The sequence below is a fragment of the Eptatretus burgeri genome, chromosome 12 (assembly GCF_056783735.1).
Source record: "Eptatretus burgeri isolate ZD-2024b chromosome 12, Ebu_testis_v1, whole genome shotgun sequence".
NCBI lineage: Eukaryota > Metazoa > Chordata > Myxini > Myxiniformes > Myxinidae > Eptatretus > Eptatretus burgeri.
Genome location: NC_140972.1, coordinates 37922209 through 37944627, shown reverse-complemented (window position 1 = coordinate 37944627; position 22419 = coordinate 37922209). Strand labels below are relative to the sequence as shown.

The window sequence follows — 22419 nt, the reverse complement described above, 5'->3', positions numbered from 1 at the left end:
TAGTAAATGTTCATTTCTTCAAGCGGGGGAAATGATAATTGTCACATAATTAGATAGGGACACGGGATAGGGTAAGTGTGTCTGCGTAAACCCCTTTTGGTATTCTCTGGAGTCTGGCCGTGACGTCACATGACAGTGCAGCGGATGGCTCCGCCCCGTGATCACGATTGGCAGAAGGCGACGGCGGTGGGCCAATAAACGGCTCGATTGGAAGTGACGAGGACAGGAGGATAAAAAGGTTCTGTTTGGGGTCGAAAAGGAAGAGGAAGAAGATCTGGACAAAAAGATCGTGTTTTTTTTGGTGTGGAGGCTGTTGCGCGGAGAGCGTCCTTGTTGTTGTGCTGATTCGATCGTGTTCTTCATCGTGTCTTGGAGCCTTGCTGAGCCTCGTGCCTCACCTTGGTTGGCTCTGGGGTTCTGCTGACTCGGAGTACGGGGTCGAACGGCGGGCGGACCTGCCTCCCTCTCCTGCTCGCAACTTGGCGCCAGAACTGGTTCCCTGGCGGCTGTGAGCGGACTTGGGCCAAGACCAGGAGGTCGACAGCACCACGGTTTCTCCTGCCCCCCTGACGAGAGCAAGGCCAGCTCGTCCGATGCCGATCCAGGGACAGTTGCGTCCACACCACGGTCCAGCCTGACCACCAGAAATAGCTACGTTGTGTGTGTGTGTGTGTGTGTGTGTGTGTGTGTGTGTGTGTGTGTGTGTGTGTGTGTGTGTGTGTGTGTGTGTGTGTGTGTGTGTGTGTGTGTGTGTGTGTGTGTGTGTGTGTGTGAGTGTGTGTGTGTGTGTGTGTGTGTGTGTGTGTGTGTGTGTGTGTGTGTGTGTGTGTGTGTGTGTGTGTGTGTGTGTGTGTGCTTGGCGCCTTAGAGGGTTTGAGATCTCTATATTCATTGGAATTGTCTGTGTTTTTCCCCACGCCCGATCCCACACCATCCCGTCGAATCGCCCCGGATCCCTCTTCTTGCCGAGTCTTGTTATTTCTGGTTAATAGTAAAAACGAATAAACATCATCAACTCAGTGAAAAGTGACTCGTGCCACCTTCCTCGTCCCGTTTGCGGTGGAGCGATTAGAACTGCCATGTTTGGGTTATAAATAAATAAACCGCCTCCATCGTTTCGGCTCATTCTACGTTGACGGGACTGCTCAAGTCCCGTGGACGTCACAATATCTTTTGGACAATCCCCGGATCGCACTTGGGCTGTGTGCCAAATTTGGTGGTTGTAGGTCCAGCGGTCTTTGTAAAAACAAGGACAAATGTGTTTAAGAGCCGCGTCATAAAGGTTTTGTCTTCACCAGAAGAAGAAGAAGAAGAACAACGTGGAGCTCTCTTAGAGCCAGCGTCCGCAACGCGACGTGGCTATAAACCCGAACAAACAGACAGACATCTGATGAATCTTATTTATTAGATGTACTATTAAGCCTGGTGTTGGCTTAGTGGTTAGGGTGGCTGGCTTGGGATCCAAGGGTCCTGAGTTGGAGCCCTGTTGGCTGCTGAATTAATACCAGGTGGGGTTGACTCAGCCTGTCATCCTCCTGTGGTCGGCAAAATGTGTACCAATGTTCTGGTAGAGGGGCACAGCATCAGTGGCACAGCTGTGCTCCAATAAATGGTCGGAGTGGTGACCCATCCAAGATCGTGCCAGATAGCCAAGGAAAAACTGCTTTGGCAGTTCCAATGCTCTGTTTTAGAGTATTGTAAGAAGAAGAAGAAGTAGAAAGAAGAACTATTGAAATGCGAGTTTGCCTATTAATTACGTACAATTGGAATGTAAGTATGTTTATTAAATAAGTACAATTGGAACGTGAACGCATCAATTAATTATGTTGCGCCTTTGGGTTTCTCACTCAATCACCGCAGGTTGTTCGGTGGTCTTTCTGTCTTCTACCGTCTCCCCTCCAACCTCGCCTCCCCTGCTCTCTCTGCGATTTGTCTCCACCACATTTCCGCAGGGCGCTCAAGGTCCGCCAACAACCCCCTTCTGGTAAAACTACCAAAATCACGAATCACTGCTCACCTTCACTCTTTCATTCCTCTTTTTCCCCGCCTTTGGAATAAACTCCCTCACTCCAGGCCTTCAAAACAGCTGTTCACCACCACTCTTATCATCCCCCATCCAAATCCTCGATCTTTTCTACCCTCGATAATCCACCCAAGCCCACCTCCTTCAAATTCTCTGCTTTCCTTCCTGAAAGTCCCTGTAATGTCCATCTTCTATTCCTCATGTTCCCCGTCCCATCCCTCTCCCTTCCACAGATCTCCAAATGTCTCTGTTCCCCACTGTTTTGTCCTTCCCGCTCCCTCCCCTCTTGTCTCATGCCCCCTTTGATGTGCATTGTGTGTTAGCTCTCATATGAGCCTCGACAAGGTATACAAAAAAAAAAAATGTATTGGAACGCATCAATTACATATATGATTAATTATGAAACACACCTGCACACAAAATAAGTCGTGGCGAGGGTTTGAAGTCTCTGATTGCTCTTTCTTGTCTTTCAGAGATTCTTTAGCAGAATATTTATTACTTTACATGGTCCTTTTTTTCATTATAATAAGTACTAAATTGTTTGGAATAGTATTCTTTCTGAGCCAACTGCAAAATAATTGTTGGTGTTTTTATAACACTGAACAACAAAATTTTTTTTTTACTGGAGATGTGTAAAGTGATTTAGACTAATTTGGGTACGCTGATTTAAAAAATCATAACCGTTTTGCTGTATCACGTCAGGATTTTCAGTAACAGAAATATTCCCATTGCCTAGAAGTCAGGATTTCAATGAAATTTACAAAAATTCATTTATTCATATATTTCATCATGAATGCTTCAAAATTATAGAAATTACAGAAAAACTCCACTAGAATGTAATTAAAAATGCTTTAGGCATTTGGCTTTGCGTTTGTGCTGCTCTGTGTCAGTTTCACGATGCAGGAACCAGCAGAAATCGCCCATCATGTTCGGGTTGTGCCGCCCTTGGTAACGCGTCTCCATGAGTGAAATCTCTTGGTGGAATCGCTCGCCGTGCTCGTCCGAGACTGCTCCCAAGTTGTCAGGGAAGAAGTTCAGGTGCTGGTGTAGGAAATGGATTTTCAGGGACATCCTGGAGCCAAGTTTCCTGAAGGACTCCAGCAGCTGCTGCACTATTTCTTCATAGTTGTCCGCGCGCTCGTTCCCCAATAAGTTGTCCGTCACAGCTTTGAAGCTCCTCCACGCTGCCAGCTCTTTGGGGTTTAGAATTGTCGGAAAAGTTTCGTCCTTCATAATCTGTCGGATTTGCGGTCAAACAAAGACACCAGCCTTGATCTTGGCCTCCGACAAGGTGTTGCCAAACTTTTCCTTGAGGTATGTACCCACGCCCATTCAGATCCCACGCCCATGGAAAAACCCACGCCCATTCAGATCCATTGCCCGTACAAAACTTTTCATCAAGCCGAGCTTTATGTGGAGTGGTGGAAGGAAAACCTTGGCCGGGTCGACAAGGGCGACATGCTTCACGTTGTGTCGACCAGCTACATGCTCTTTTCGCTCTTCCCAATCTTTCTTCGTCCAGTGATTCTTGTCGTCTCTGCTATCCCAGAGACAAAGGAAGCACATGTATTTCGTGTAGCCTGACTGCAGCCCTAACAACAGCGCCACCACTTTCAAGTCTCCGCAGATGTGCCAGTTGAAGTCATTGTACTTGATGGAATCAAGCAGCTGCCGCATAGTCTCATAGGTCTCTGTCATGCCGAACGCGTGAGCCAGTGGGACTGATGGTTTCTCGTTGCCATTGTGGAGCAAAACAGCCTTCAAGCTGTTCTTCCCCGAGTCGATGAAGAGGCGCCAGTCTGCAGGATCGTGATCACACCCAAGTTCTTTCAACAGACCGTTGATGTCACTGCAGAATGTCATCGTGTCTTCCATCTCAAAGAACTCAGCCATGTCTCTGTGACGTGCTCTGAACAAGGATATCTTGGTGTTAGGTTCAAGTAGATTCCACTGCTGCAGCCTTGATCCAAGCAGCTCTGCCTTTCGCCTTTGACAGCGAGAGATCTCTTACAAGATCATTTAAGTCTCCCTGGTTCAGAAGGTGTGATTCTTGAGTGTCGGGTTCAAAAGGTTCATCATCACCATCCTCTTCACCACTGCTTACAGCTATGTTCTGATCAGCTGGAGGTGTTGGAACGGGGTTCTCGTCATCATGAGGCACAGGTTTACGAGCAGAGACGCAGTCAGCGTACTTGATGTGACCTTTATTCTTCTTGTTGAAGCCGGCGATGCTTGTGCAGCAGAAATAACAATCATCATGATGATTCTGCGGCTCACGCCATATCATGGGCACCGCAAATGGCATGCTCGCGCGCTTGCCCACCAACCACTGAGTCAAGGTTGTGTGACAGCTTGTGCAGCAGATGTGTGGTGCCCGGCTCTGTTCTTGGTCCCCCACCTTACACCCGAAGTAGTGAAAGTAGGCGGCCTTCATTTTCACTGCTGTAGATATACTTCGCTGTTGATCTTTTTTGGTATACCGACCACAGACATAACAGAAGTTGTCAGGATGATTGGTACAGGAACGCCTACTCATCTTTATCTGAAAGAAAGAAATATAACACAAGTTAACAACAATTGTACGAAATAGACATGTTAAAGACATATGTAAATTTCATTGAAATCCTGACTTCTAGGCAATGGGAATATTTCTGTTCCTGAAAATCCTGACGTGATACAGCAAAACGGTTATGATTTTTGAAATCAGCGTACCCAAATTAGTCTTAATCACTTTACACATCTCCAGTAAAAAAAAATGTTTGAAATTTGTTGTTCAGTGTAATCAATATATCTAAGTCAATAGGCATCAGTTAGCTTGGATTTATATCTATAATACAAATTATTATTTTCACTGATTGCTTTTAAATGTAACCCAAGGATTTCTTGGTATCTTTCTACAATGTCAATAACTTTCTTTTTTGTTTGGGATGTATTTATTATATAACACAATGTATCCATAATTTCTCATAAATAATTTCTCAACATTTTCATTCAAGAACTCACTCCAGTCAGCAAAGGCAAGTTTGTTTTTAATTCTAGCTGCATATTCTGGAGTAAGTTTTTGTGTATACCTATTTGCATGCAAATGAGAAGACTGGTTTGATCAATATGAAGCTCCGACACAAACTGGGAAATGATCGGGGATGTCAGAGAGAATAATCCGAGCTTCTGGAAATGGTTGAACATTAAAAGAAATATTGTCAATTAAAGTTGAGTGATTATCCGTAATCTTAGTTGGTTTATTAATAAGCGGTCTACGTGAGAATAAGATATATCTAAAAAAAGAAGTAACAGAAGACATCTAAAAAATTAGTGCTCATCGTGGTGTTATCACTTATTCATATTTTTACAGACTCTAAGGTTCATGGTGGAGCTCCACACACACATCTCACACACATGGACATAAGGATGGATATAGGACACAACACAGGACTGTTAGATGAGACAAACACAGCCACTGAGCTTGGGGGAAGTGCCATCACTTCACAGGACACTCTGGGTACCAGCAACATCACAACAATGGTGCCTTTCTCACAGCATTCAGTGAGACATTCCTCAAGGAAGAATTTCCTCCTCCCCATGGGTGCCAACCTATGGGGATTGTCCATGCTCTTATCCTTTTAAATGCTGAACATCAAGGAAGTAAGCAGCACATACCATTTCTAAATCTATAGCATGACATGGCATAGGTTTGAACCACTGACCACCCAGACTCAGAGCAGATGCTCTAACCATTACACCACCATGTCTGGTGGCATTAAAATCGCCCATGAAGAAAAATGACGTTAATTAGTCTGGGACTTGACTAAATATTTTGAAATCATTTCAGTTTGAATGTGGTAGCCTATATATACAACTCCGATTATAATACAATTTTTTACCAGCAATGATAATCTCTACAAATACAGTTTCTAGCACTTCATTCATAATATTCAATTCATGTCTTATTTGATAATCAAAATATTATGGAAGATGCATTGCTATTCCCATCCTTTTTATTGTTTCTATTATTTACAATAAAGTTATAGTCAGAGGGTGGATAGATTGAATGAGGAGTTTAAGAAAACAGCGTTTCAGTTCAGCCTATTATGGAACAAGTTGAATAAAATGTTTCATGAAATAAATTCAATTGCTCATTTTTTTTTTTACTTACACTTCTGATATTAATATGTAGGACTGCATAATCACTGTCAAAATTCTTTGAAAATCTGATTTTCAGGATAATTTATAATTAGGAGTATATGGCAAATCAGTTTGGTCATTTTCATCAAAATAATATTCAAATTAATCACTATTTAAATAAATGGTTTCTGTGATATTTTCTTCAAATTGACAAGCATTTATATCGGGGACATTATCATAAACACTATGCTGTATTTGCATTGAATGAAACTCATCATTATCAAGTGAGCAAAAGGGGAAACGATTCATTAATGCCATTTATCAAATACTGTATTACAAGGCGTGTGTGTATAAAACACTGCAAAACACAATTTCCAATACTTTTCCAATACCACTCAAGAGGTGAGGTGCTAGTGAGTGCAGGCAGTGGTGATGGGGCAGCGAGGGCAGGCAGTAGTGAGGGTGGAGTGAGTGCCAGAAGTGATGAATGTGTAGCGAGTGCAAGCATAGTGGTGAGGATGGAGCAATAGAGATAGGTAGGAATGCAGCCGTGAAGACAGTTTTTATTGGCAATTACACGATTAAATATGTAGATTATTCAATCTGCAGCAAGGATCGTAACCATCAAATTATGAGCAGTGCAGGTGTAGGGTTCCTGACAAATATGAGTATCATTCAAATATAACCGAGGTTTTTGTTTATGAAAGGCAGAGTAATTTGATGTAGAAGAAACATTAAATTAGTCTTAATTACGTTGATAAGCAACATCTATATTCAGGCATTTATTTCTTTAATACATGTGCTGAAAATTAAGTAATTGACAAAACAAAATTTCTTGTTCACCAAAAAATAAAGAGGCTAACAAGGTCCAGCCATTCATTTCAACCTTGACATTAGGCTGCACAGTGAGATGATGATTGCTTGCTCAAGGACATCACATAAAACAACACTTTGGGAGCAAGTAGATTCTCACAACAGAGGTGATTTTGAATGAGCAGTACACTTGGTCTGTACTTTGTATATATCCAAAAATCATAAGGATGGTGCACAAAAGGCCTACATTCAAGGTATGCATAAAGTTTTCTTTTAATTTGACAAATTTGTCTGAACCTTGAGAATCTATTGAAAAGTAACAACTGAATTGCATTGTAAAACCTCTAATCATACTCGAAAATAACACGTTGTTTTTGCATATCAATTCATATTTTCTTTATCATTAACGCTTCAGAAAGAGCAAGTGTACACCCACTGTATAAATGTAAAGTTTTGAATTGGGTATCAAAGGGCGGAGGAGCTCCTTGTGAGCCAACGGCCATCCATATCTAGTGCCCAACTGTGTCTGCGGACGTCCTCCTGCAGTTGGGTCACTTATTAGGAGGTTGGTGGCAGGATTTGCACTCCGGCCACCGTAAAACCCTTCATTCCGCAAAACGCAAAAACGCAAAAAAATCTGAAAACCCACTCCGTGGGAGTACCTCCTGTGCAGCTTCCCTTCGCAGGGCAGCTCACCGGATGACGGGATTGGGGCAAAGCCTTCGGGACCCCCAATCTTTGATAGGAGGGAAACCACGGGGTAACATCCCTGGGTCAGATTGCGGGAGTGTGTCGGAGTGGTGCTGAGGTGTCGTCCACCAGACGGCGGTCTCCTTGGGTTAACCTGAGGCGGTCCCTTCGGGTGGGTGCCTGGAATGTCCGATCCCTTAGAGAGGATGATCACCTGTCTCTGTTATCATCTGAGCTCAAGCGTTTGGACATCGGGATTGCAGCTCTCTCTGAGGTTCAGAGACCGGATTGCGGCGAGATAATGGTGGGTGGTTACACCTACTATTGGTCTGGTCGCTCTGATGGTTACCATACCCAAGGAGTTGCTGTAGCTGTGTCCGATAAGCTGACCCCAATGATAATTGAGGTAACACCGGTCAACGAGCGTATTATGAGATTAAGGATTCGTCACTCCTTAGGTGTCATTTCCCTGGTCTCTGTTTATGCTCCGACTGAGGCGAGTGATCTCACCGTGAAGGATGCATTCTACGCCACACTCGAGTCTGTGGTTGATCAGTGCCCCAGACGAGATACACTTCTAGTCTTGGGGGATTTCAATGCATCGACTGGAACTGATAGGGATGGTTATGAGGTGTGTGTTGGTCCCCATGGGTCAGGAACTATGAACCAGAATAGCACTAAGTTCCTTGACTTTGCAAGAAGTCATGGATTTAGGGTGGCTGGTTCATGGTTTCAGCGCCCTCAAGCTCATCGCTGAACTTGGTATTCCAACGCTGGCGGTGTGGCAAAGGAGATTGACCATGTCCTCATTGACGGTCGTTGGAGGATGATCCAGAACTGCAGGGTCTACCGGAGTGCTCAGTTCCTCAATACTGACCACAGGCTTGTTGTAGCAACTCTAAAGCTGCATCTTAAATCCTGGAGAATGGTACCATCCCAGCTGAGGCTGGATGTTGCCAAGCTCAGGGATGAGAGAGTAGCTGAGGAGTTTGCAAACAGGCTGAGTGGACACTTGGGGGGGGTCTGGGTGCTTTGGGGGGTCCTGAAGAGTTGTGGAGCGCCTTCAAGACCACCGTCCTTGATGTTGCCGGTGGATGCCTTGGAGCTCACCGCAGGGCAAAGAAGAATTTTGTCTCTCAAGGGACACTGGATACCATTGACCAGAGTCGCAGGGCCAGGCTGAATGGCAGAGCTGAGCTGTTCAGGGAGCTGAGGCGTAAAACTGTACGTGCACTGAGGGTGGACAAGGAGGCCTATGTGCGAGGAATCTGTGAGGGGGTAGAGCATCACCTGTGGACAGGTGATTCTCGTCCCGCTTACAGGGGAATTCGCGCATTACGTTCATCCAAGCCCATCCCTCGGAGCACTACAGTTCGAGCAGAGAGTGGTAGGCTCTTGACAGAGGAGTCTGAAGTGAAGGCCCGCTGGGCCGGTTACTTTGAGCGGTTGTACCAGGCTGATCCTCCAACTGTTGAGTTGGACGTCAAGGTTGTTACAATCCCTGTTGCTGACCCTCGAATCAACTGTGGTCCACCTACGCTTGTGGAAACACGGGCTGCGGTGAACCAGTTGAAACGGGGCAAAGCTCCAGGGATCTGTGGCATCCATGCTGAACTTCTCAAGGCTGGTGGAAATGCTGCACTCGTGTCGTTGCATGCAGTTTTGTGCTCTGCCTGGAACACAGGCATCATCCCAACTGACTGGAAGAGGGGCCTTGTTGTCCCTCTCTGGAAAGGGAAGGGTGATCGCCAAGACTGCAACAACTCCCGAGGGGTGACGCTGCTCTCAGTGCCGGGCAAGGTCTTTGCTCGGATAATTCTTGATAGGGTTCGCCACCATCTGCTTGAGCACCAGCGTCCAGAGCAGTCAGGCTTTACACCAAAGAGGTCAACGATTGACCGTATCCTTGCACTTCGTGTCCTCACCGAACACAGACGAGAGTTTCGGCAGGGGCTGCTTGCAGCCTATGTTGATCTCTGTAAAGCGTTCGATTCAGTGAATCGGGATGTCCTCTGGAGGATTCTTGGTCTTCGTGGGGTGCCACCAAAACTGATCGATCTGATGTCTGAACTCTACTCTGGTTCTGAGAGTGCTGTGAAGTGTGGTGGTACCATCTCTGACTTATTTCCAGTTGTTACTGGAGTTCGTCAGGGATGTGTACTTGCCCCCACACTTTTCAGCACTTGTATGAACTGGATTCTAGGGAGGATGTCGGAGAGATCAAGTTGCGGTGCGTCATTTGGGAATGTCAAGATCTCGGACCTTGACTTTGACTTTGCAGATGATACAGTCATCTTTGCGGAGACTTTAGACATCCTCTTGGGGGCCCTCGAGGTGCTGAATGAGGAGTCGGAGCCGTTGGGATTACGGGTTTCTTGGGTCAAAACTAAGATCCAGGCTTTCGGTGGCATCTTGGATGCTGCTGTCCTGTCTGTGTCTGTTTGTGGTGAGGATGTTGAGGTCGTGGAGAGATTCACTTACCTTGTCAGTGATATTCATGTCTCTGCTGGCTGCGAGTCAGAGGTCAATAGACGTCTGGGTCGGGCCTGGGGAGTCATGGATTCACTGGATCATGGGGTGTGGCGCTGCCGGTACCTGTGCGGGAGGACGAAAGTCCGAGTCTTCAGGTCCTTGGTACTTCCAGTCTTGCTCTATGGGTGCGAGACTTGGACTCTGACCAAGGATCTGAGACGGAGACTTAATTCCTTTGGTACCAGGTCTCTTCGGAGAATCCTTTGCTATCGCTGGTCGGATTTTGTGTCCAACGAGCGGTTGCTGAGAGAGACTCGGATGAGATTTGTTACCTGCATAGTCCGTGAGCGTCAGTTGCGGCTGTATGGACATGTGGCTCGTTTTCCTGACTCTGATCCTGCTCACCAGATTCTCTCAGCGAGGGAGTCTCATGAGTGGAGGAGGTCAGTGGGTCGACCATGTGCCTCATGGTTGCAACAGGTTGACCATCATCTCAAGGAGATGGGGATGGGCCTGGCATCTGCCTGGGGGATGGCCAGACGGAGGCCCCTGGAGTACCGGCGGAAAGTGGACGCAGCGACGTGCTGTTCTGGCACATGCTCCCATACCTGACCTGACCTATCAAGACTTAATTCTCAAGTTTTGAGTCATGTGCCGTTTTGAGGTTAGTCTTGGTTCAGCCATGATTATTTTTAATGGCTCATTGCAGAGTAAAGGACAAGTTCATTGTTACATAAGTGGCCTTCACCTTCAACAGAAGAAGAAAAAAAATTAGGGAAGTAAGAGCTAAGATAAGATGCATCTGTTAATTTCAGACTTACAGATGAGATTTGGAAGTTGTCTGTAGGTCGAAGAAAAAACAGGATAGATTTCTCATCATCCGCATTGAATACATTACTATACGGAACTTTCAAAATGGCAAATGAATGCTAAATGATGCCTTTTGTTCAAGCACTCACTGTGTGTGTGTTTTCAGTGACTCGGTTCTGCTCACAGAGCACTTTTAATCTGCCTTTTGCTTGCACAAAATCTGTAATTCAAATAGTCTTTTAAACATAATTTTCAGCATTTAGATGAAAGAGTGGCAATTTCAAAGTGGTTAACCATAACTATGCTGTTCCTAAATGCAAATTGGACTCAGTCACAGATATATAAGAAAATAAATGACCCGTGAACCTTTTGGGTTCCCGTTGTGACAGCAGTTCATAAAAAAAAATTTTCAGAAAAAAAAGAAAGCTCCAGCGTACTATATTGCTGAGGTTGTTTGCATTGATGAAATACTCGTGAAAAATACTTGACTGAATCAGGAATTGATTTTTTAATAACTTTTTTCATTGCCCGATTTGAATGAAACTTGATATTGCGCGTCAATGTGGAAAAAAAAAAAAAAAAAACGGAGAAAAGAAAGTTGAAATTATTGTGCATAATCTTCTAAACACAATTTTATTTATTAATGAACACGGAAGTATCAGATCAAAATAGCGATGTTTATTTTATGCCTTAAAATAAATTGTTCTTTGTCTATACCAAATGTTTAAGAATTTTAAATAAATCATTTCAAGAAAATAAAAAGATAGCTCCAGCGAACTATACTGCTGAGGTTGTTTGCATTGATCAAATTCTCCCGAAGAGTACTTGACTGAATCGGGAATTGATTTTTTAATAAATTTTCTTGTTGCATGATTTAAATGAAATTAGATACTGCACACCGCAGGTGAATGGTGAGTAAGGTGGGCCAAAATTTTTGTGCTATCGTGTACCATTTTGACTATTTTGGGAACATACATACATATATACATACATATACAAGATGAGTTTTAGTATTATATCGATATGACACATATCCGTGGATGAGAGGTGTTGAATTCCTATTATTTCCTGTTAATACAAGCTAGCAGCGGCAGTGGAAATAACACATACACAGATGGACGCTTCTCCTTTTACCGATAGATGTAAAAATGTAGTTTAATTTATCTTGTGGCCCTAGAACCAAATAAAATTTTATATATATATATGTATATGTATATGTGTGTGTATATATATGTATATATATGTATATATATGTATATATATGTATATATATGTATATATATATATATATATATATATACCTGGTGTTGGTGCAGTGGTTAGGGCAGCGGCTTGGGATCCAAAAGGTCCTGAGTTCAAACCCCGTTCAGCCACTGAATTAATACACCAGGGGGATGACTCAGCCTGTCATCCTTCCGAGGTCGGCGAAGTGAGTACCGGTGTATACCCCGGTTAAAATAGGTGTACCATATCCCTGTGTCGTAAGAGGTGACCAGGGTTGCGTCAGGAAGGGCATCCGGCGTAAAACATGTACCAAATCACTATGCAGATCATATGGATGATCCGCTGTGGCGACCCCTAACGGGAGCAGCCGAAGGAAGAAGAAGATATATATATATATATATATATATATATATATATATATATATATATATATATATATATATATATATATATATATATATATATATATATATATATATATATATATATATATATATATATTGGCCATCACAACCCAGACAGCTCACACTCCCACCACCACATGACCAATAGTAAATATCATCAATTTAAAGTTACCCTGTGCATTGACAAGCCCCAGATATGACCTTCCCTCACTGAAGGGGATGATCGGGGAGGTCGGGTAGAACACGCTGTACACAGCCCATCTACAGGCCTCAAACCAGTCCACGTCCTTGGCAGTTTGCAGTACAGAGAGCTTGCTGCAAGTAATCAGCTTTTTGGGTGAATTCAGGAAATTATCTAACTGTTTCATTGTGCAGAGGCACACCCCTTTCTCACAGGTATGTTTCCAAGTATTTCCGGCTTCTTTTGGAAGCTTTGTGAGCTATTTTAGGTAAGATTTCCTATATCACACACACCATACACTTTGTATTGCTCCCAAAATGGTGGTTTTCTGTGGTTTCTGCATACATGCACCAAGCATTCTGGGGCGGTTTACATCATTTCAAAAATCTCATATTCAACCACAATGATTACACTAGTCAACAATTTTTTACTTTCTGAATGTTGTCTAGATTTCTACAAGTGAATTAGGGTATTCTGGCACTGCTGAATCAGGAAATGGCATCCGTTTCTCTCCATCAGGTCAGGTTTTTGTGCTAAGTTGATTTGAAAAAATCAGATCTTGTGACAAAATCAATTACATTTTTGTGGCATTATCAGCTGATTTTTGTCAACACATATCATCCTAAACATGTTTTTAAGAAAAAAAAATGTTTTGCCAACAACATTTATTGATTACATGATAGAAACATCGATTACTGTCATCTGAATGGTGGGCATTGATAAAGGTAAGTACAAGTAAATTGCATGTTGCGTCACCACTGTTCAAACTTCAGGGCTTGAACTTCCGTTTCTTCGAACTCCTGGAATGTTCAGCGGCAGTATTCCAACTGATTCCAACTCTTCAGATTCCAACAGTAGTCAGCCATCATGACTGCGTCCCAGCGACCCTGATACCTGGTCTCCATCTCCTTCATGTCCTGATGGAATCTCTCCCCCTGCTCGTCACTCATTGAACCCAGGTTCTCAGGAAACCGGTTCATATGTGAAAATAGGTAGTGCATCTTGATGCTCATGTTGCAGCCCAGGTTTCTGAAAGCAGTCAGCATGTTGTTGACAAGTTCTGCGTAGTTTCTGGCCTTATTGTTGCCAAGAAAGTTCTTCACTACCAAAACAAATGTCTTCCACGCTTCCAGTTCCACTTCGTTCATTGAGTTTTTGAACTCTGGATCTCTGATGAGCTGATGGATCTGAGAACCATCAAAGATGCCAGCTTTCAACTTCTCCATGGTCAATCCTGGAAAAGCCTGGCACAAGTAAGTGAAGCAGTCACCATCTTTGTCCAGAGCCTTGGTGAACTGCTTGATTAAGCCGAGCTTGATGTGCAGCGGTGGGAAGAGTATTCTGTCTCTGTCCACCAGAGGGTCGTTGATGACGTTCCTTTCTTTGCATGGCACCAATTCCTCCCGCACAGGCCAGTCCTTCTTCGTGTAATGCTGAGCACGGTCCCTACTATCCCACATGCACAGAAAACATGGGTACTTGGTGAAGCCAGACTGTTGTCCCAACAAAAAGTTCACCATCTTCAGGTCAACACAAATAAACCACTTATGCTGATCATAACCAATTTTCTCCAGCACGTACTTCACCGCTTCATACTTCTCCTTCAGTGTAGTCGAGTGAGCGATGGGTACAGAGGCAAACTGGTTGCCGTTGTGTAGCAGAACACATTTCAGTGATCGCTTGCTGCTGTCAATGAACAGTCTCCAATCTTTGAGTTCGTACTGTGGCACTCCAAGCTTGAGCAGAAGCGCATGTCATAAATTGGCGCATGTAGGTATTGTACATTCTTCAGAGTTCGTTATTTCAAGAAATACAACTTTTTTGTATCACATTATTACAAAATCTGCCCCATTAACTTTAGTTTTGATCCACGAACTTTATGCTTTGCCTCACCAATTTTTGGAAGATTTTGAGGTTTTATGACTTCAAACTGATCCCTTTTCGACATAATCACCCAGAACTATCGTACCTGAATACTTCTTGTCATTAAAATAATTATTTCCAATCAAAACAATTATTTGACATGACATTTTACCCCCACCAACTTCTTCTAAAATGCTCCACACATGCGTACATGTGAACAAAAATGTAAAAAACGACATGTGGCCATATCTCAAAAACTTGACCTGATTGAACAAAACTAATGTGAGTTTTGGATTCAGCGCATCAGATTCGTCCTAAATCAGCTTAAAAAATGCAGACAACAAATTTGTTGTTGACCAGTGTTATAATCACCATATTATAATTCAACCACAATAATTACTGGAGAAGCTGCAAAGCCTGAATATCAACCCAACTCTCATTCTATGGATAAGCGACCTCCTACATGAACAGTATTTCAACAGAACAATACTATCGGATTCAGCGGGTACAAGTGAACAATTCTTTATCAGAATGGACTATAATGAACACTGGGGCCCCACAAGAATGTGTTCTTTCACCATTGCTTTTTATTATATGTACAAAATGATTATATTTCACACTCAAACAATGTTCATATTTTTAAAGATGCAGATGACACTGAGTGTAGGGTTTCTTAAAGAAAGTGAACTGAACCATTATGAGGTTTTTGTTTTTGTTTTTTTTTTACAAAATCATTATGAGGCTTTAGTCATTAACCCCCCCCCCCACTCCCCATCTGATAGGAGAAGGCCAATAGCTGTTCTCGGGTCAGTTTCTACAATTAGTTTTTTATTTTTTATTATTAACCCAATTTTTAATAGTAACAGAGTTTCTCAGACTCCCTGAGAGTATTAAACCACCATTTAAGTTTTTCTCCATTTTTTTCTGCCAATGTCGGAGGACTTTCGGAATGAAATTTTGCATCAATAATGGGAATAAAAAGTATGCAGGGTTGACATAATTATTTTTGTCATTGACCTAATTTTAAGGTAATGCCCAATTATTGAGATTGTAACATTTTCACTAAAATTCGACAAAGATTTGTCCGATCAGAACAAAATTGCCTTCACCAGATAGCTTAGAGTAATCCACATTTACGCTCAATTTACATCACATCCCTCCGAGTGACGGTCAAGGTCAAACGGTGGTCTGGAAAAAGAAGTTTTTTTTTTGTCATTGCTTAATTTTACCTATGTGGAATCTCAAAGATCACTGAGCCTTTCAAGATGATTTTGCATCATAATAGTGGAACTGCACTGAAGTTGTGCGGCTGATATTTGATAAGCGTCCTTGACCTACATTTTTCAGATTGTGACCGAATTAACAAAAAAACACATTTATGATCATAACTTGAGAAATTTTCCTCCGATTTTCATAATGTTGAGATTTTTTGGATAGAATGTAGATGGGGACACATTTTCTTAATTTATACTCTATCCCTAAATATTGAAGGTCAAGGTCATATGGTTGTCTGAAAAAAACATATAGCCATCATTGGATCGCAGGCCAAGGGTAAGTCGTGGGTGATGGCCAAGGGTAAGCCTCCCCCGGAGGAGTCTTACCCTTGGCGATCGCTTTGTGATTGCAGATATCTAGTTGAGGTTATCTTGTATGTTTGCTGTGTCACATTGTTTAGGGATGTCAAAAAAGGTGGTTTGGTAAAACTGTAGAAAGTAGTAAAACGGGCTGGATAGATCCTCTGAGGAAAGATACACAGAAGCATAATTTCTCATGAAAGAGTTTCTATTATGCAAAATGGTATACACCGACTACGTATGTTTTATGAATAGATGAGGTCTGGTTGGTGGTTAATAAGTTTGATGTGCATGAGATAGTGGGGAGGTTGGGGACTGAAGAAGTGATGTGGAGAGGGATGCCTGGAGGTGGTCAGTTTGCATGGAAAGAACTTTGGTAATCTTCCTTCAGGTGGTAGGCCCAAAATGTGTCTAAATTAGTTTACCCGCTAAGTTTTCATATTATCAGCCTCACTCCAAAGCAGTACTTTGGAGGGTACAACAAGCATGGATTGGAAATCTTTGCTGGTGGAATGGAATGAGGTTGCTAAGGTTACAAGCTCTACCTACTGCGATATCTGCACACTGAATAATTACACTGAATTCCCATTTCTATCAATACACACTCATTTGAGGTGAGACATTGCTCATTTGAGGTGAGACATTGACAAACCCATCAGTGATTGGTACTCTGCTCGTCTATACTGTATCATCCAACCAACATATTTACAACCGAATCTTATCAAGTGGGGTGTTTTTGGACACCAACTTGCTACCACTCAATTTCACTAAATCTGCCAAAGTTTCACATCCATGACTAAACATGGTGTTTTATTCATAGAGTTAACAAACGTAAAAAATATATTTATAAAATCTAAAATCTAAATTTAACCCACCATTTGGGTATGTTTATGACCTCAACTCAGAATCACTCAATTTTATTCAATCTGCTGAAGTTTCATATCAATGAAGAAACAATTATTTTGATTGGATGATGTTTTAATGATAAAGTAAACAAACATATACATTAAAATTAATAAATATTGTTACTGGCCGGAGGTCAGCCGCCAACTGACCGCTCTGAACGGAGCCGCAAGTCGAGTCGGCCCAACCGATCGCCCGGAATATAGATCGCCGCCCGGATAACTCCGAGCGACGGGTCCTTGTACGAGAACCGAAATACGCCAATCGGCAGATCACGTGGGGTAGGGTCGATTGCCAATCTTCAATGTACCTAAATACCCACCTGATCCAACAACCGGGGTATTCCACCCTCGACGGAACTCGTACGGAACAAACCGCCGAGGCGAGCTTGTCATGTACGCGATTCCGAGCGGCGTAATCGCCGAGAACCGTCGTTCCAAATGTCTCCCTATTACGGCAAACCAACGGCTTTCTAACTCCCAAAACACGAAATGTTCAGTCAATGAGGGAATGGACGCAACGAGCAGGACATTATATTACATTCACACAAGGACATTTATTATAATGAAACATGTATGCAATTATATAAGGCAAAACACGTATACAAGCAACAAAAGCACGACAAAAGAACTACAACCGTCTATTTATTATGTACAGTCATTTACACTTAACAGCAGTTCCTACTTATTAGACAGGCCCACGGACACACGTGTGCGCGCGCGCGCGCACACACACACACACACACACACACAAGAAACAGTGGCTGAGGCCTTTAATCACGAGCTCCAGCTCGGAGGACAGGTGAGCTGAAACTCAGAGCTTGAATCGAACCTTTCCACCCCCGTGTGGTCTTCAACTTGTCCGGACCCGGGCTCCAGCAAGAGCGAGCTGGATCCAAATCGCCGTGAGCCGTGTTCCTTCCTGAGCTCCCGCGAATCCTCCCGCGCTTCTCAACACGTGCCGGTGAGATGAGGCGCTGATCCTTCCTGTCGATGCGTCGCTTCCCCGAGGATCCAACTCCAAGAAGAGGCCGACGCGTCGCACCAAGCCGGGAAACAAAATGGAGAACGACAAGCTCCACAAACCAAGAGGAAGAGGAAGAAGAGGAAGAAGCCACCACTCGCAGCTCGAGCCGAACAACCGGCTCAAGTTCCTTCCAAAACAAAGCAGCAGCCGAAGCTCACTGAGCCAGCCGAAGCAAAAAAAAAGCTTCCGAAGGCCTCAAGCCAAGCAAGCCAAGCAGGACCCGATGGCTGAACGACTGCTCTCTCCGAAGCAAAAAGCTTACTCCTCCCACGGGACTCAGCCCACGAACTCTGCACACGGGACTCAGAACGGGACTCCCACGAACTCAGCCCAACCACGGGACTCCCACGAACTCTTTTCGAACAAAGAAAAGATGTCCTCTTTATCCCTTGCACCCACTCCCCCGCACCTGACATGACTCATGCCCTCGTAATCCACCCCCCCCCGCTCAACCATGGGTGAGAGGGAGTTTTTGACGTCATGAATCACGGGACGGCAGGGCTCTTCTTCCTATTCGCAGAAGAGGGGGAGGGACGTCTCCATTGTTTGCTCCCTAACTATTAAATCGATCCGCAGCGCATCTAATCGATTTCAAAACATTTAAACAATGGAAGGTGAGCTATCTAGGGAACATGCACTTTATCGACATAGCTGACGAAGGGAACCTGTATGTTGTGTGCAATTGAATTCCAAATTGGTAACAATATATATAGATAGTGTGTGTGTGTGTGTGTAATACTGTGCTATGGTATAACGTACACAGTACAGCAGACAGTACAAGGTTCACAGTACGGTACAGCACAATAATTCCTCGGATGATAACGTCTGCTGTTTTCCAGCGTGCGACACACAAAATATTAGGAGTGTGATATACAATGCAAGACTTGCTCAAGCAGTACAGTACTGCAAACCTCAGAAGTGGAGCTGAAAATGTCATGTATATTCTGATGTGATTATTTTTTGGCAACAACAAATTAATCAAAAGGCACCACCATATATAGTTAACTGCACAAAGTATGTTCAGAAATCAGGATAGCATTTGGAATAAATTGTGCCCCAATTCCTTAACCATGCATGGATGGTAAATGTGATATAATCTGTAGTGATAAGGATGTACAGTGAATAGAAAAGTGAGTTAACTCTTTACCTGGACAAAATATATTAGGCTCTACATATGGCAAGCACTTCACCCAAATATAATAATGCCATGTAAAATGTTGAAATCACAATTTTAGTGGCAGTGAGATTATGCAAGCATGTGTGTGTGTGCCTATTTTGTTTTGAGCTCTCTTTGCCATATATTTGTACATTCCATGCACACTGCAGGAATCCACCCTGATAAAAACGGAGTTAAGTGAAGTTGAAGTTGTTTTGATTCAAATAAATAAAAAGTTGCACCAATTATGAGACCATTTTGTAAATCAACATAACGAAGATAAATGTGGATCCCAAGTTCAGATGAAAATAACATAATCACATTCAACTCATAGCATACAAAACACTGTGTCAACACTTACTCATTTGAGATGTATGTACAACACATTACCTGATGCATTATTGGCCTTCCTGTCAAGCAGAGCTGAAGCCTGGCCAGGTTCCCCTTTTATGATTCCATCTTCTTCCATCGCTGGAGAGCCATCGACCGTGTCACCCGTCAGCCTATCTTCTGTTTTTCTGCTCCGGCCTGAGAAGCAAAGTTGCGCGAAGATGTCAAAAAATCCTTTTCCTTCATCTCCCATTATAGAAGAAGGTTGCTGGCAATTTTTATTACTGTGTTTGATATTACAAATAAACAATGTATCATCCTCAATAAAAAAAAACAACTACGAAGAGGAAATATGTTGACCCTTCTCTATCTGATGGGCTTGCTACGTCAATGTCTGGCTCTTTCTCAATCCCTTTGCAAAGGCTTATCTGATTAGGCAGACGCTTGGACAGTCAGTGCAGCAATGACATTGTATTTCCGAGAAGACATAAAATGAGCTCCTCCCTCAAAGCAAGGCATTTTAAAGCAAGAGTTCATTCCATGATGACTGAATTGATGTGAACCTTTGGCTGCAATACCTTTGAAGATGAATTATTGGTTGGGCTTATCTTGTGTACGAATTGTACAACAGAGGCCCCGAGAACCTCAAATATGGCAATGTAGACCGACATTCGCAACCTCCAATCCACAAAATTATGTTAAATTATGGTTCTTTGAATGCAGATGTAGATTCGAATGCTCTTTACAAAGCGTTGGTTCAGCTGAAGCAGTCTCTTGGTGAGGGTTTCAATCCTGAATGGATCGCCACACCAACATGGGATACTCAAGCTGAGGGTGCAGGTATTTGGAAAATGTATTCAGGTAACTGGCGATAACTCACCTCCTCTTTGCAAAAGACATTGTGGGATCTTTAATATTGGTTGCAGGTTTGCCAATTGCAGGAGTAGAAAGTTCTCCAATATATCGAGGTAATTGTCGGGCTTCATAGCGATGCAACACGCAATTTAACGTCCATCAGAGGTATGGTGCACACATTTATGGATAACCCTGCCTGTGAAACACCGGCATGGCAGTCTACAACTGGGTCAAGTTTTTCCAGCCATTCACACCTGGCCAGCCTCTTCGTGAAAGACTTGAGCCAAAAGCGTTCCCTGGCTGACTCCACAGGAAGGTGGGAATAATTGGGGCCACTAAATTTCTCGTAGTATATATTTATATGTGCGTTTGTATTATATCTGTGTATACATCTACAGTATATAGGATGCTCCTCAAATTACCATTCCAAATCCAGAAAATGATGCAACCAGCAGCCACAAGCTGCATTTAAAACCACAACAACCACCATTCCAAATTCAAACAGTCATAAGAAAAACAATGAAATGGGATAACAATGCGGTTCACTGAATGAAATAATATTTCTCAAGGTTTTATTGTCTAGATTTGTTAAGATCATCATTTATCATCAACAGTACACTTCTATGCAAAAGCCTGGTGTTGGCTTAGTGGTTAGGGTGGCGGCTTGGGATCCCAGGGTCCTGAGTTCAAGCCCCGTTGGCTGCTGAATTAACACCAGGGGGTTGACTCAGCCTGTCATCCTTCTGAGGTCGGCGAAATGAGTACCAGTGTACTGGTCCCGGTGTATGCCCCGGTTAGAATAGGTGTACCATATCCCTGTGTGTCGTAAGAGGCGACCAGGGTTGGCATCAGGAAGGGCATCCGGCCATAAAACATTTCCTCAAGAAAAAAGCCCAACCCCTGCACAGCAGGGAAAAATGGCTGTAAAAACGGTCAAAAAAAAAAAAAAGTACACTTCTATGCAAGCAGCCCTTGTCACACGTAACACGTCGAGGCGATACTCTATCTCCTTCCAGGTTCTGTTCAACATTCCTGCATTTCCAGTCTTGATTTGTGCCAATCCTTTTCCTCCGATCTGCAATATCGGTAACCCTATTTCGATACACCATGTCCTTTATATAACCCCATAGAGAAACATCCGGAGAGGTCATGTCCGGTGAAGGTGGTAGCCACAGAATCGGACCGTCATGCCCAATCCATCTATCATTGAAATGTTCTTTGAGGAAATCATGCACTATTAGACTCCAGTGTGGGAGGGGGGGGGCTTCATCCTGTTGGGAAATGAGCTCTGGTTGCAGGTCCGTCATTTGTGGAAATAGAAAGTCCTCCAACATATTGTGGTAATTGTCAGATATTATAGTGGCTTCAGAAAAGAATAATGCCCAATGACTTGGTGATACATTTGGCCAAACTATAATTTAACCTTTGGACTATTGCGCTCAAGTCCTCGGATCTCATGGAGAGGCTGAGAACCCCAAGTCTTGACGTTATGTCTGTTAGCCAAACCCAAAACATGGAAAGTTAACTTGCCTGAGAAAAGCACATATTGAAAGAATCCATCAACTTCATCTAGGTGTTCCAAGTTGTCCAGTACAAATATGCATTGCGTGTACTCATCCGGCTTTGGTGCCTGTACCAGCTGAACCTTGTATACTTAAAGCCGCCGTCACGTGTGCAGTACTTTATGTACCGGCGAGTTGAGTATCTGCAGTGCTCTGGCAGGCAGTCCAAATTGGATGATAGGGATTGCACGCAAACAACTCATTGAACGTATTCAACATCCATACTACTTATGGTTGGCCAGCCAGCCTCCTTCTACCGCAGGATGCTACCAGTCTCCATAAGGTTTTTGTGCTACTCCCAAATCCTTTTTCTCAATGGTAGATACCTTCCAAAGGTCATTCTGAAGCTTTGTTGAATGTGTGTAGCTGATTTTGTCTCTATAAGCCAAGCAAAACACTGTGCATTTTCTT

The 22419-nt window shown here is 43.3% G+C and overlaps 1 protein-coding gene across 7 annotated transcripts in view; it reads right to left on the bottom strand.

The window, feature by feature from the left end:
- The window catches only part of LOC147015434 (actin-binding LIM protein 1-like), a 283326-nt gene that overhangs the window by 224967 nt on the left and 35940 nt on the right, over nucleotides 1-22419 (bottom strand). For all 7 annotated transcript variants that reach the window (XM_085850179.1, XM_085850183.1, XM_085850185.1 and 4 more), the window contains exon 2: nucleotides 19652-19789. In XM_085850179.1, coding sequence (XP_085706305.1) covers nucleotides 19652-19789 — 138 coding nt within the window. The remainder of the gene's footprint in view (nucleotides 1-19651; nucleotides 19790-22419) is intronic.